This window comes from Botryllus schlosseri, chromosome 12 (genome assembly GCF_051294905.1).
Source record: "Botryllus schlosseri isolate E-star chromosome 12, Bs_hap1, whole genome shotgun sequence".
Classification (NCBI taxonomy): Eukaryota; Metazoa; Chordata; class Ascidiacea; order Stolidobranchia; family Styelidae; genus Botryllus; species Botryllus schlosseri.
Window position 1 is genome coordinate 25918922 of NC_137247.1, and position 15548 is coordinate 25934469.

At 41.5% G+C, this 15548-nt stretch overlaps 2 protein-coding genes across 2 annotated transcripts in view; both read right to left on the bottom strand.

Moving 5' to 3' along the window:
• Nucleotides 1-15548, bottom strand: part of LOC145452822 (uncharacterized) — a 345136-nt gene that overhangs the window by 88052 nt on the left and 241536 nt on the right. The gene's annotated exons all lie outside the window — the stretch shown is intronic.
• Nucleotides 374-2483, bottom strand: LOC145452828 (uncharacterized). Its single transcript, XM_080330974.1, has 3 exons — nucleotides 1306-2483; nucleotides 1014-1241; nucleotides 374-949 (listed from the first exon to the last, which is right to left on the bottom strand). Exons 1-3 carry the CDS (start codon nucleotides 1569-1571, stop codon nucleotides 796-798), a joined length of 648 nt encoding a protein of 215 aa, XP_080187100.1. The 5' UTR covers nucleotides 1572-2483; the 3' UTR covers nucleotides 374-795.

The following is a 15548-nucleotide window of genomic DNA, read 5'->3' on the forward strand; positions in this document are numbered from 1 at the left end:
ATATACACATTTCATGGTTGGATGATAACTGGAATCTCCTATACAATCCCTTCATTGAAAAGGAAACTTAAAGGGACACTGCGCTCTAAAAATGATGTGGTCTCAAATTGAAGGTAAAAATGAACAAAAAGTTTTGGCCGCAGCCATTTCCTTCAGAACGCCACCGTAATGGAGCTGCAATTTATTGAAATTTCTAGAAGACCAGCTGCCACGGCTGCTCAACCCGTTACTTGGCACGATATATTCACCGTCGCACTTGCTCGACGCGATTAGGCAGTCACGCAGAGAACGAATTTTAGATAGTTGTCAGCCGATGTTATGAAGGAAATGTGTCCAAGTTTCGTTCTCTGCGTGACTGCCTTATCGCTTCGAGCAAGTGCGACGAAGAAGACATCGTGCTATGTAACGGGTTAAGCAGGCCAGTATCAGCTACTCGTCCTTGCAGTACTGGACACCTAAACAGAAGAATGGGCAAAAAGGAAGCGCTGCTTACTATATTCAGCCCATTTTGTGGAAGCAGAAAGGGCATTTAATACGTGTGGACTCTTTGTTACAAATCTCCGGTCTCGGCTACAGGATACCACTATTGATGTGGTGTACTTTATAAGGAGGGAGTTGCAGAAGCAGTGAACATTAAATTTGCGTGATTTTTCTCGTGTTCGCTCGTACTGCGCGTGTGCGTATAAATCTACCATAACACTGTGTAATGATTTTGCGATCCATTTTTCATGCAGACTTCGTGAAATCGATTATCTCACTTAGCATTCATTATCCGGTTAACCGGTTAGCTAAATTTCAAATATCCGGATAGTGAAAATTATTGATATCCGAACTAACCCTAGTGGGTACCAACGGTGCATCTTTGTTCACAATATATTCCAGTGGTGTGCCTTGAAGCTCATTCAGATGTCCGATTTGTCGAATGAACAGTTCTCCAGGTGCAGATGTCCTAAGATTAGTTATGTTCGGTAGCGTATTAGAAAGGTGAAGGCTCCAGATATAGTAAAATTTACCTTAAGGCAGACGGAGTAGATGGGTTGCGATATCGATCAACAGATGGCTTGGCAATCACGATTGAGCTCACTGGTGCCGGCTGAATTTTTTCTCCACGTGGAACATTCCATGATTGCGGCATGCTTGTGCATGACAAATCCCTTGGAATGTCTTTCAGTCCTTGAAGCTTCAGGTACTGAATTGTCTTTATTAATGCATATGCATGAGAGCATATATCAGAACCAAGTCTGAAAAGAAATCAACAATATCTATTGCAAGATTCTCTGAAGAAACGATAGTTTTGATACTTACCCTGCCTTACAAGTGCAAGATGAATCAATAATGGATTTTCTAAAAACTTTGATTTCCATCGAATGTGGCACCTCACTTTTCCGCATACTGCGATAACATCGCCCGCTCACCAGAATATTGCTTCCACAATAAGAGTGGATTGTCTCCTCAATCTTTATGCCCAAATCGTGTACATAGCACTCCATGAAATACTTCGTAGCTTTTACCGCGGCGTTAGAAGAAAATGTTATACCACTCAAATCAAAAAAATCTGGTAGCATCTCCATAGCTTCTAATCAAATCAATGTAAATCATAAATTTCTGAAGACAGTATATGCTTGTATAAGTTGCTTAAGACCTTAGTCCATGAAACTGTCGAAATATGCGGTATCGCAATCCTACAGTATACGAATAACAAGAAACAGCTAAGTGTTGGGCTTTATCCGTAATGTTATCAAAATGCATTCATTTTAGGACATATCATACTGCTGCGTAGTTGCCACCATTGCTGGTTATTTTGGTTTAGAATTACTGTAAATACATACTAGATCTATATTATTACCATTCATCAAAATCAGATATGCCTGATACAATGTAATTGAACTATGACTTCATCCGTTCACCTTTGACATAAGACTAAGAGCTCACAAATAGTAAGTTTGCCCTATGTTGCGGTTTGTTTACATCACACTGCAATCTGATTGGTCCGTGTCAAAGGTCACGTAAGTGTCTATTGTAGCCTAACAAAATACGAGACCAACACACCATCGAAACAATAGCAAAGGCAAAGGCCTAAAAATATTTTTTATTTACTTAAGTGGCGTTGCACTATAAGGTTTTCATTAATGATTTTCTAATATACAAGTCAACCTAAATGAAAATACACGACACAACAACTAACACTAACACATTAGAAAACCACACAAAATGAACATAATTTCTAGCCAAAATGCTAGAATTTACCACAAAATTTCCCATTGGTGGCTCAAAAAAAAATCAATAATGGCACTACTGCCCACCAAGGGAGGATATCTAACTTCAAAAACAAGTCCTGGCCACCAATCTGTACAAGTGTGGCTGTTGGTAAAAAAAAATCGGTACATATACTTCGATCAGTATATATATATATATTACGATTGAGTAAAATCGACGTTTACTTCAATCTCGCGGTGCACATCTGCTACTCAATAGCTGAGGGACATATCTGTTGTGTACCGACTATTCGTTCATTGCATGACATATCTAGCTAGTGGGTCACCTGTGGATTGCACATGTGACAGTCGGAGTCGAGCTGATGCGATACTGAAGTATGCACGGTATTCTGTAAATAGCAATATCTTAAATGTAAAAGACGCGTGTGTTCACTTGTCTGAATCCTTAGCAAGATAGTAAGGATAGAACAATTGGCGACGAGGATTAAACTTGCCAAGTCAGTTGGATTACGATTTTGGCGTAAAAGGATTGCTGAAGAACAGAGGAACAATGGCTTCAACGGGTAAAGGTTTGTCTTACTTCAATACGAATAAAGCTGCTGGATGGCCGAGCTGGATTGATAGATTTGAGATTTGGATGGTGGCAGAGGGTATTACAGACCCTGGCAAGAAACGTGCAAAACTGCTACATGAGGCCGGCGAAGACGTGTATGACATACTTAAGACCTTGCCTGACATTGAGGGGGACGAGGATGCGTATGTGAAGACTAAGAAGCAGCTTACGAACTATTTTATCCCGAAGCGGAATAAAATCTTTGAAAGGGGCCTCTTCCGGCAAACAAGACAAAATGCTGGTGAGCCCATTCAATCGTACATTACGAGACTGAGGAAATTAGCTGCAACATGTCAGTTTCACAATACCGATGAAGAGATTGTGCAGCAGATAGTCTCTTGTGGTTGCAATTCTCGTGTTAGAGAGAAGGCACTGCGACGTGACATGTCTTTGCAGCAATTGTACGACTATGCACAAAGTCTGGAACAATCAAGGCTTCAATCGAGGCGGATTGAAAACCACCACCAAGAAGTGCCTGACGCACAGATGCAGGTAAATGCACAAAGTCAAGCAGTGCCATCCGATGGCGAAAGTATGAACATGAACAAGCAGAGAAATTACGCTCACGCCTGTTTCCGATGTCGCAGTACAAAACATTTGGCTCGGGCGTGCCCGTTCAAAGAAAAAGACTGTTCGTTTTGCGGAAGACGACGGCACAGTGAGAAGGCTTGTTGTCGTTCGAAAGATTCGAATCAATCTTATCGAGAAACGGCTGGCTCAAGCAGCCAGAATAAAGTGAAAACGCTTAGCGCGGAAGACACAAGGAGTGAAGCCTTGGAAGAGTACGACGACAGTGACTTCCTGAATTCTATTGGCAAAGAAGAAAATGCAGATTCTGCTGATTTGGACTAGGGAGATACAAAGCCCTACTTCATTTATCTGGAAGTCGACAATAAACAGCAAGAGCTTGAATTGGATTGTGGTACTGCTCTCACAGTGTATCCACAGCATGTCGTCAGAGAGTTGTGGCCCGATGCCCAACTGAAGGCGTTACCAAGGAAGCTTTATACTTACACGCGGCAACCACTGAAGGTCGCTGGATATATGGATGTGTTGGTAAGATATGGAAACTTTGCTGGATATTTGCCATTGATCGTTGTCGACATGCCCAATTTGTCTGAACGACCGTTGTTGGGTAGGAATTGGATAATTAGCATCAAACCGAGTTGGATATCGATTGACAAAGTCGATGTACAGGCTGGAAAGTCTGATATGGATGTACAGCAGCTTCTGAAGAAATACCCTGGCATATCAACTCCTGGTTTAGGCTGTGCTAAGACGACAGCTAAGCTGGAGGTTAGTGAATCAGTATTTCCGAAGTTTTTCAAAGCTCTTCCGGTACCGTTGGCTTTGAAGGCTGCATATGATGCGGAGATTGACCGACAGGTCAAGATGGGAGTACTGAAACCAGTGAAAACTGCAGATTGGGCTGCGCCAGTGGTTACAGTTGTGAAGTCTGATGGAAAGTCAGTGCGCTTGTGTGGGAGTTATGATCTTACAGTGAACAAAGCAAGTAAACTTGAACAGTATCCGCTACCGAAAGTGGATGAACTGCTTACGACATTTGCTGGTGGACAGAAATTCTCTGTTATTGGCTTGAAGGAAGCTTATCCTCAGTTACCCTTGGCAGAAGAGAGTCAGAAGTACACCGTGATCAATACTGCTAAGGGGCTGTTTTCAACAAATCGTCTGGTATACGGAATATCCAGTGCTCCAGCGATATTTGGAAACACTGCTGAGTGGATTACCCCATGTGGGAGTTTTTCTGGATGATATTGGAGTCACAGGAAAAGACGATGCTGAGCACATGGCGAATTTGGAAGAAGTATTCAGACGATTGGAAGATGAAGGCTTGAAGATCAACACAGAGAAGTGTAAATGGATGGCTTCAGAGATCAAGTATCTGGGCTACAGAATTAGCAAAGATGGAGTGAGTCCGACCGAGGATAACTTGAAAGCAGTACTTGAGGCGCCAGAGCCTGAAAATGTTGCACAAGTACGATCCTATCTGGGATTTCTGAATTATTATGGAAAGTTCATCAAGAACCTTTCGACGATTGCAGCACCGTTATACAGGCTGTTACGTGGTGATGTTAAATGGACTTGGGGCAAGGAAGAAAGAGACGCTTTTGCTTCTGAAGTCGCGATTTCAGACTTCAAGAGCCATAAACATCACGGTTCAATAAACCTTGTATGACCATTGTGACGTAACTGTTATATAGTTCACTGCCGTTCAGTTTCGCCCTCGTTGCCTGCTTTGTATCAGTTGCTAATATTTCGACTATCAATCTTATTCAATCGTATTTACATCGCAATTCTTATAGATCCTAAAATAATTATTATGAATAGTCTGATTCGAAATTTGTAACTGTCCTAAAGGAAACACCGTCAAGTAAGTATATATTGATTTATCCGGTACTAAACAATGTGTGTTAATTCGCTGTGTATTAATGCTTTCAGAAAACCGTTTTTCGTCTGTGTAAAATAAAATCCAACGAAGCAGGCAGAAACGCGTCATCTTGGGGTGTTGGATAGGACGGTTATATCTCTATTGTGTATACGTGGAAGATTCCACCCCTCTTTCGCGGTTACAGCTTCTACAAAGAAGTGCTTGTGTCGAGCGCCAGTCCTCGCTCATTTTGATATGATGGTGAAGAGGAAAGACCCGTTACGTATGGCTCACGTTCCTTGACAAAGGCGGAACGCAATTATAGTCAGTTGGACCGAGAAGCGTTGGCATTGGTTTTTGCTGTGAAAAAGTTTCATTCATTCCTTTATGGAAGATCGTTTGCCCTCGTGACTGATCACAAACCTCTATTGGGTTTGCTGGGCAAGGAAAAACCTCTTCCGGATAACGCATCTCCTCGGTTGATACGATGGAAAGTTCTACTTGATGGGCACGAGTACAAATTGGTTTATAAGCCAGGAGTCCAGCAAGCCAACAGCGATGCGTTGAGTAGACTGCCGCTGCCGGTGAATGGTAAGACAGAGCCATGTGGAGAAGTCGTGAAGTTGTTGTCAACTATGGATGCTCAGTTGATTAAGGCGGAAACCTTGCGAGCGTGTACGATGAAAGATCCTGTGTTGTCAGCAGCTGTGTCTTACAGCCAGAGAGGCTGGCCAAAAGCCTCGGACTTGGAATTTGAGTTGCATCCGTACAGAAATAAAGAAGCAGAACTGAGTGTTCATGAGGGATGTCTGTTTTGGGGAGGCAGAGTCGTTGTTCCTTCTCGATGCAGAAATGAGATGTTGATTCTGATGCATGATGGTCATCCTGGAATTTGTGCTATGAAGAAGATTGCACGCAGTTACGTGTGGTGGCCTGGATTAGATGCAGATATCGAAGATTTTGTGAAAAGCTGCAACCAGTGTCAACAGCTGAAACCGCAAGCTGCCAAGGTTACTATGAGCTCATGGTCATACCCTGATGCGGTTTGGGAAAGAATTCATTTGGATAATTGTGGTCCGGTAGATGGGAAAATGCTGTTGATAGCAGTGGATGCATACAGCAAATGGCCGGAAGTTTATATAACGAATGGTGTTACCGCAGAAGAGACTATTAACGGTCTGCGAGATGGTTTTGCGGCATTTGGTCTACCTAAAGTATGTGTTACGGATAACGCAGGCTGTTTTGCTGGATCTGAATTTGCAGAGTTCATGAAGCTGAATGGGGTAAAGCATCTGTTTTCACCTCCCAGGCACCCTGCTTCTAACTGTCAGGCAGAGTCCATGGTTAAGCAGTGTAAACTTGGTTTGAAGAAGCAAAAAGCAGCGCCGTTGCAAGTGCGCTTACACCGTTGGCTTTTCCGTTATCGGAATACACCTCACAGTTTTACTGGTCAAACGCCGTCGGAAATGATGTATGGTCGAAAAATCAGGACTCACCTGGACTTGCCGGTCTCCTCATCTCGGTTCTCGAAACCAAGTACAATATTTAAACCGAGAGAAAGTCGGGTTTTCAAAGTTGGAGATCCTGTTTACCTTACTGAGATTGTTGGCTCTCGGTACAAATGGCTGCCTGGTACAGTTATGGCATGTGAAGGTCAATGTTGCAGGATTAAACTGAAAGATGGAAGATTTTTCAGACGACATTTGGATCATATTCGACCTCGCTATACAGTCGAAGAAGAACAAGTTGTTCGTGACGAAATTGAAATGGAAGACATTCCAGAACCGGTAGTGGAAAATGCAGAGAGAAGTGACGAGTCTACTCCATTGGAGTCCAGCAGTTCGAGTGAGGAGAGGCCTGTTCCTGTTCCTACCGCGGATCGTGAGATTGAAATGATGAATGACGATGTGCGAGGATCTCCTTCATCTACTGGTGGGAGTTCTACAGTTACGAGATCGGGCAGGATCTGTAAACCTCCTGAAAGACTGAATCTCTGATTTTTGGTCTGGTGACTAAAACCTCGTTGTGTTGGACTTTTTTCTTTTCATATTAGTTTGTCACCAGTGAGCGTTTTTTTTTGTGCCTTGTAAATGCTTGCTTGTGTTTTTTTTTTAATTATTCTCTGTTGTTGTGGGTCTCTCATCCATTAAGGGGAGGAGGAGTTGTTGTGTACCGACTATACGTTCATTGCATGACATATCTAGCTAGTGGGTCACCTGTGGATTGCACATGTGACAGTCGGAGTCGAGCTGATGCGATACTGAAGTATGCACGGTATTCTGTAAATAGCAATATCTTAAATGTAAAAGACGCGTGTGTTCACTTGTCTGAATCCTTAGCAAGATAGTAAGGATAGAAAAATATCTGCCTGTTGTAGCATATCCAAGGCAGGTTTCAAATGGGGTCTGGCTCTTTTTTTCGGTTGTGGGAAACTGCGTAATATTTGTTTGTATTCCCGGCTGGTCTGGCTTGAACAGACTTCAGGGGATTTTGCTGTCTCGGTACCATAGCTGCATATTTCGCATGTGGCTACGCATTTTGTTGTCGACGCTGGTCGGTCGATTGATTGCTGGAGGGAGCGATATTACGTCGGTCGAGGTCGATTGCCGTAGAGAGCGGGATTGCGTCGGTAATCTGCTGTGGACATGTGGTCATCAGTCAGCATCCTTTTGCCGCATTGGTAGTGTACGGCCGGCATCAACCGTTTTTCCAATATCTCGTTTCGTTGCGAATCGGTACCGTTGATTTCGTAACACGAAATAATGCCAGAATAGTTCCCCAAGTCGATCGAAAACGTTCGACGTCCCTTCCACTATGAGAGCTTGATGCACCGGAAGCGAATGCGAGATCGGTATCGTGCGAGCAATCTGAAACAGCACACGACACTCACTCGGGGCACCATGCAACAATACATGTCGTAAGTTCCTGGGAGTAGAAGTATAGCTAACCAAAGTATTATAGGTTTAGCTGGCGGACTACTTAACCTGGAATCCTGTATCCTGGTGAGATCTTCTTAAGACGCAGATAGACGCAAGACATACGAATATATTTCAGACGTTGTTACAAGTAGGTTTAGCAAATGAGTCTCCTGATTCGAGAGAATCAGTAGTTTTATACTAGAGGCAAATTACTCTAGAACAGGATGTCTTTTGGTTACGAGATATACACATTTCATGGTTGGATGATAACAGGAATCTCCTATAATACGAATGGTGCTTTGAATGAATAATCATCGTAACATTCAGGATTTGTTTCAGCCCCAATATCTCTTGTTTATATCTGTGTCATCTGTGTATTTCGACATGTCGAAGCCATCTCGTTTTGGTGGTAGTGTTTGTTGCGCCTATGGGTGCAGTAAAAGGCAGAAAAAGATATCCACAGAGTCATATATGAGAAGTAATAGCGATGGTAGTAGCGATTAAGAGTCTTGGGTAAAGCGTGAGTGAATGGCAGAATAAGCAGGTCAGCAAGACTATCTTTGAAGAATCAGTTTATATTTTTAACATCACCTGTCCATCACAGTCTATCAATGTCCCAGATAAGCCACAGCATTAATGAATAGGCCATGTTAAAGTGTCATTATACCAGAACATTTTGTCATAAGTATATGGATGTTGGTATGATCAGAGCAGACTATATCAGCAGTCCCAGCACAATGTCAGTTCATCAGTATACCTGTAATAGCATGACCAGCTAGGTCACTGTTCGTATTCTGTATGGGCAGTTCAGCCAATAACTAGCTTAGTACTCAATCCCTGCTTAAAATTGTCGTGAAAGTTGGAGGTAGGACTAGAAGGAAAGGTATAATTAACGGCCACACGGTTTTGTCCGGCATAGTTGAGTAATAATTCTATTTTTGTGGTGCCAGTTGACCACAATACAGTTCAAATTGCTAATTCCGTGGTCAAGTTTATTATAGCTTCGTGCGTGCGAGACGTTCGATTTGTCTCGAAAGATGTTTTTTCTAGGTTTACCCTTAGCTTTGGATTCAAAAGGTTACCTAATAGTCTATCCTTCTGGGGTAGAAAGTAACAGATATATTTAAATGAAACAAGATAATTTCACAAATGTTCCTGCTACTTTTATCATCGTTCATAACAAATAATGGTCAATTTGGTGTGCTTCGTATCGTAGAATTACTTGTGAACTGATACTATGTTCCGTACAACGCAGCTTTCCTACCAATGCACCCCTGAAAGAAAGATGGATAGAATGTATTAGAAGAAAAGACTGGGTGCCAGCAAGATCGTCGGTCATATGCTCTGATCATTTTCCAAAAAGTGATATTTACCGTGTTGGCGGGAGAATTCGTTTACGGACGAATGCGGGGCCGACAAGATTTCTGAATTTTCCAAAATATATGAGGCCAAAGGTACGGTAGACACTAGACAGTGACTAGGCCTATATATTTATAAAGTTTGAGTTCCAATTACTATACCTTTATTTTAGCCCTAGTTAACGTAAAATTCACAAATTTTAGGCTTCAAACAACCGACGAGTGAGACCTGCAGCAGTTCCAGATAAGAAACGGCATTATGAAGCACAAACCGCTGAACCTGAGGTAGTTCTTCAGGTATGTTTATAATAACTCGTTCGCAGATATTAAAAGCCCTAACTTATCCCACTTTTTATTTTCAGATCACCCACCCTCAATTACGTCGAGGGCGACGTGAAGTCAATTACCATTAATTAATTAACTCTGTCTCTATTTTTTCATGTTCTTTTAATATCATTTAATCATTTAAAACCCTGCGTTTCTCATAACTAAATTGTTGTTTCTGAAAAGGAAAGTTCAGAATTTTGGTACGAGACAGTACAGCGCGTTATTTTCGTGTGATCACAGAAATGGTTGATCTATTAGCCAGTTTGAAGCCAGAAGAAAGTGACAGTGAGGGCGAAGTCTGTCAAATCTGTAGTAAATTCAACTGTGGGCGGTCGAGGGGTATCAGTTGGGAACAGTGTGACAATTGGTTCCACGTACTCTGCCTTGAGAGAGAAGGGACAGGCAGTGCAACTGCAAGCTGCAAGTGTCAGAAGTAGACAGACTATCGTAATAGCGATAGATTGAAATAGAGAGGCATTCAACTCAACAAGTTTGAAAGCAGCGGACGTTCTAATAGTGTGGGATTCAAAATAGCAAGTTAGGGTTCGGTTTATCTTGTATTAGGGTTCAGGTTCAGACCTGAGCAGACCAAATGCGTTTACTTGAAATTTAGATAATGAAACCTATTTTTGGAAACAGTGTGACAACTGATTCCGTGAACTCTGTCTTGAGAGAGAAGGGACAACCATTGCAGCTGCAAATTGCAAGTGCTAGAAATATGATGGTATCTGAACATCTCAGAAAATTTTGTATTGGTGGAATAATTTGTGTTGATGATTGTAGATTTGTGTCTACTGTTTTTCTTCAAATGGGGGTCTCTGTACATGTCAGAAAACTTTGTATTGGTGGAGCATTTTGTGTTGATGATTGTAGTTTTGTGTCTACTGTTATTCTTTAAAGGGTGATCGCTGAACATCTCAGAACACTTTGTATTGGTGGAAGAAATTGTGTTGGTGATTTTAGTGCTGTGTCTATTGTATTTTTAAACAATTGGCTATCAAAGGGGCCCCACTAGGGAGGTTTATTTGATTTAAAAAAATATTTTCGTTGTTAATTTTTTGGCCTTTTAAAAAAGTATGAAGACGAAATCTGATAAGAAAGTTATTTGGTATATTGATAGCCGGGACCCACATTGCTACTAGTTCAAAGAACCAAGGATGCGAAACCCCTTTAACCTACTCGAAATGTATCAAAAGTGCCGAAAACTATTAAAGTCACCCTGATTGACGGTAATTCCGGGTACAGCATTAACGAAGATGCGATGCTTTTGCTCCAGAAAGTACTAAAGGTTGTTCGAATGAAAGCTTTATGGTCCGACGAATCAGAGATGCCACTGGGATATTTCGGAAAAACCCAGATGTGGACGCGAAATAAACCCAGATCCTATACTACACTCAAATTGCTATGAAATAGCTGTGAAACTGGAAACAGACAGTCACTACTACAGTCATGCAGTAATAGAAGTAAGTTTCAGCTGTTGATACTGAAATTACAACATTTTATATTGTACATTATGCTCGGTTAACACAGCAAATCCCACAAATATGTGTTTGCCATAAACCAATTGGTGTGCGGTGACATAACTAAATCGGGTATTTACTGTATTATATAACCGCGCCGCGAATGTTCGAAACAATGCCATTCATCCCCCATCTCTAAGGGTGATTTTCGGGTATTTCCACGCAATGATCTGACCAGTTGAAATTAACTTTCGGTTGATTAATCCTGGGATAATGTAACGGGCATATTTAGTCAAAAAAACTGCCCAATCATGAAATTCAGGATATATTCGAATGTGCTGATAACCAACCCCTTTGGCTAACTCAATTCTTGAGGATGTCCGACTGTCTCTCTCTGAGTGTCCCTGTTGGAAGTGCATATACTCAGATACCCGTGACACCCATGCGCATAATATACAGTTACATGATATGTTACTTGATAAACGACACATTTATTTGAGCGATACTAGCGTTCAAGTCTTAAATCGTATTAAATTGTAAGACAACGGTTCCAATGAGTTGCCCCAACATGATTTTCTGCGACCTGGAAGTTAGCATTTGATGAAGCTCCATCATCGCATCACACCAAGGCCTCTCATTTTACGAGTGAAACAGAGTCTCAGGACTCAGTGACTCGGGACAATGGCGAACTGAAGTGCGTGCACCATGCGACATTGTGATCTTACTAATCTAATAATTAATTTTCGAGCGCAAACTTGAGCTGACGAACATGATGTTGAAAAAACCCGGATTTCAAGGACAAAAACCAAGAAACCCAGATGATGTTCGAAAAACCCAGAAGTGGCATGTCTGCGACGAATCACTTCCTCAATCATCCACGGATGACGAAGCTGGTGACATGTCAGACGACGAAGATCAAGGACTACTTTTCAGAAACAGACTGGCGGTTTGGACATCTGAATGTAACATTACTCAAAAATCTACTAATCGACTGCTTCGTCTGATGCCATTGCTGAATTCACGAAATGTCGCTCATGTGCAATAATCAGCATCACCTGGAAAGTAGTAATTGATGCATGTTCGGTTAGTGTGTTCTGATCACATGTGAAGTTAAATGAACATGATGTATTGTGAATTCAGGAAAAGCTGCACTGCTATTTTCCGAAAAAGAATGCAACGGAGCGCGCTAGGAAAGGGGTACCTCCCAAGCTGGACAACACTTGGCCTTTGTATACCATCAAGTTATTAGGAGACGAAACAGGTTTGGCCACAGAAATGTTTCATGTAATTTCAAGACTTAAAACTTTAAAAATATATTCAGAGGACTGGCAAGTTGCACTGTAAAGATTATCGACATCAGAATATACTAGTAACGTGGAATCGGCTTCCTCATAAACTGAAAACGTGAGAGAAAGACGGCCGCCAAAAAATTTTCTGAATTGTCGGAGGAATCATCCTACGGTATGCACAAACATTGATTAACTGCTAGTTATTGTAAACCCGTTTTGAGTAACTTTTATTTTGTTTCCAATGGGAGCTTCCTATCTGTTGGTTCGTAAAATAGTCATTCACAACATTCTAACGGAAATAAAAAAAATAACTCCTGCAATAGATGAGGAAAGCTCGACACTGCGTACTCAAGCCACTAAAGAGTCACCAAACACGAATCCGCAGACGTCTTCTGGTGACAATCATACTACTGTGATTGCTCAGATTGGCGAGTGTGTATGGTAGGCTTACCATACGTCCTCTTTTTAGAGGATTTGTCCTCTTTTTTGACTTTTTTGAAAGTGTCCTCGGAGGACGCCCTTTTGTCCTCTTTTTTGAAAATTGAGGTCAGTTTTAGAGCAATTTGCGAGTGATATGCCGTAAATTAGCACAGAAGTGACGCTCCGGAGGGTATTTCGGAGCGAAAAACGCTATATTGAGCTCCGAGCGGAAAGATGACCTTTTTTTTTAGTCATCCACCTAGCAATGCGGAGAAAAAAAACGGTATTTTGAGCTCTGAGCGCGAAGTGATGACCTTTTTTTTTAGTCAACCGGTCACAAAGTGGGAAAAATTCACCGGTTTTTGAGAATTCTACTCCAGTTTTGCAAGTCTCAAATTTCTGAAAAAGTGTCCTCTTTTTAGATTTCCAAAATATGGTAAGCCTGGGTTATGTATGGGAGTGTGATAACTAGGGCCATTTCAAGTCATTAAAGTCATATTTTTTTCTATGCATCAGTAAGTCGTGAAATCAATTTTAACGCGAAAACCACGTCCCTATGGGGTATAGTAAGAAAGTTATAAAGTCATATTTTCCTGGTTAGGTCATATTTGAGTTATAAAGTCATATTGTTGTATACTTTAAATAAAAAGTGCCAATTTAGGCGGTGAAGCAGGAAGAAAGTAGGGCAATTTCTGATTGAACGAAGGCAAGCCGTAAGGTTAGCCTACATCACATTACAGTCACAGACCTATGAGGTCACACATTGCATTGTGTTGCTACCAGACATGGGGTGATTACTTCACGAATGTAATCGATTGCGATTACGATTACAGCCAAATCAGGAAGTAGTCGATTACGATTACTTTTCAAAAGTAATCACGATTACTCACGATTACATTTGTTTTGCTTCTTAGAACTAATTTCAGAAGAGATTTTGAAAGACAATATAAATAAGGCTTGCAATGAAAAGGTCTTATGAGATAACAACTTTCTTTATAAATCATAGTCATTTGCTTGTTACGTCATAATGCACCCATTGCCCACCTTTATGCAGGACTATTCGTCGCACCCAACGATTTGCATTCTTGCCAGGTCCGTAACTGCCACACCCCGAACTCCCCAATAGGACCAGGAGCAAGCTCTTAGGGGGCTCAAAATTATTTCGTAAATCAACATATTTTCAAGAGAATTAATTCACTTGAAAATCTTCCTCGAGTTTCGGCATTTAATGTCCCTAAATAGCTTGATTTTGAAATGCATACCTCTCCCCCTCAAGAAAAAAAAGCATGCATAATTTATAGGAAGAGGCATTTCGGTGGCGGTCATTACCCCGCCAGGACACACCAAAAGACGTATGCAATTTCGGCCAACATGCAACTCCACAAAGTGTGCTACCAAAGAATGACCTTGACCAAAAGGTTGGGTATGTGTCCATTGTCAGTAACCGCGCTCTGTGGGCATGACGAATAGTCCGGTCCTTCCAATCTGAGCCCCAACAATGCAAATGCCACCCGGGGCACTCACAGAGGAATGAAGACATGGCAATTTGTGTGTGCGTCTCACGAAAGTTTTTCTTTTAGTCTGCTACGTTTGGGCGACTACAGTATCTTTTGATTATATACAAGATGGGAGGTCACGAATAAACAACATACAATAATGAAATTATAACAATATACCAGATGCTATAATTATGAATTACTTGCTCCCAGCTCTACCGGTAAATCTGAATGAATAGCAAGATAATGCAATTACCAATGTTATTGACGAAATTCAGTCATCAACTTAAAAACTGACCACCCTATGGGGCGCCAATACCCCGAGTTGTAATGACTCGCGTCATGACTCGACTCGAGTCGCGATTTTTTGGTGACTAGACTTGACTCGAGTCATTTTTTGTATTGACTCGACTTGTACTCGAGTAATTTTGTATGACTCGAGACTAGAACGGCCAAGACAGACAGTCCATGTAACTTCGAAGAATAGTAAAGCTACCACATTATTTGTATTTCGTCTATCAGTCCTGATACTTGGAAATGGGGCCGTAAACTGTGAAAACTGATGAAAATTACTATATTAAGAATACGAGCCATTCTATATCACTCGAACAGAGTTGAAAAAAGTGGGCTGAACCGGATTGATCAGAAAACTGATCTGTGAACATAACGACTTGGACTCGTACTCGAGTCAAAAAACATGACTCGGAGTCGACCCTATACTAGCTGACTTGGACTCGGACTTGACTCGGGGGTGAATTGAAAATGAATCGACTTGACTAGAGTCAAAACTATAAAAGTGAGATTGACTTGTGACTCGGAACATTGTAACTTGGATACAACCTTAACAATACCAACGTTTGGAGTGGGGGACGAATTGCTGTTTTGGTCCTGGTTGTACCTACAACCCACGCTAACATGGTGTATAAGCGGATGACTATGGCGTCAGGTATAAATGTCGAGTGAAGAATTGTGAAATAACGATTGGCGCTCGTTTCAAGTAGTCATATGAGAATAAGATAAAGTGAACTTAAAATTCTATCTTCCACTTATTACAGATACTGC

Bases quoted from the DNA above. Each gene is read 5' to 3' on its own strand.
- LOC145452828 (XM_080330974.1), bottom strand. From the start codon at position 1,571: ATGGAGATGCTACCAGATTTTTTTGATTTGAGTGGTATAACATTTTCT. The intron at 1,242-1,305 runs GTAAGTATCAAA...ATTTCTTTTCAG, and splicing joins TCTTGCACTTGTAAGGCAGG to ACTTGGTTCTGATATATGCT. The intron at 950-1,013 runs GTAAATTTTACT...AACTAATCTTAG, and splicing joins TCTACTCCGTCTGCCTTAAG to GACATCTGCACCTGGAGAAC.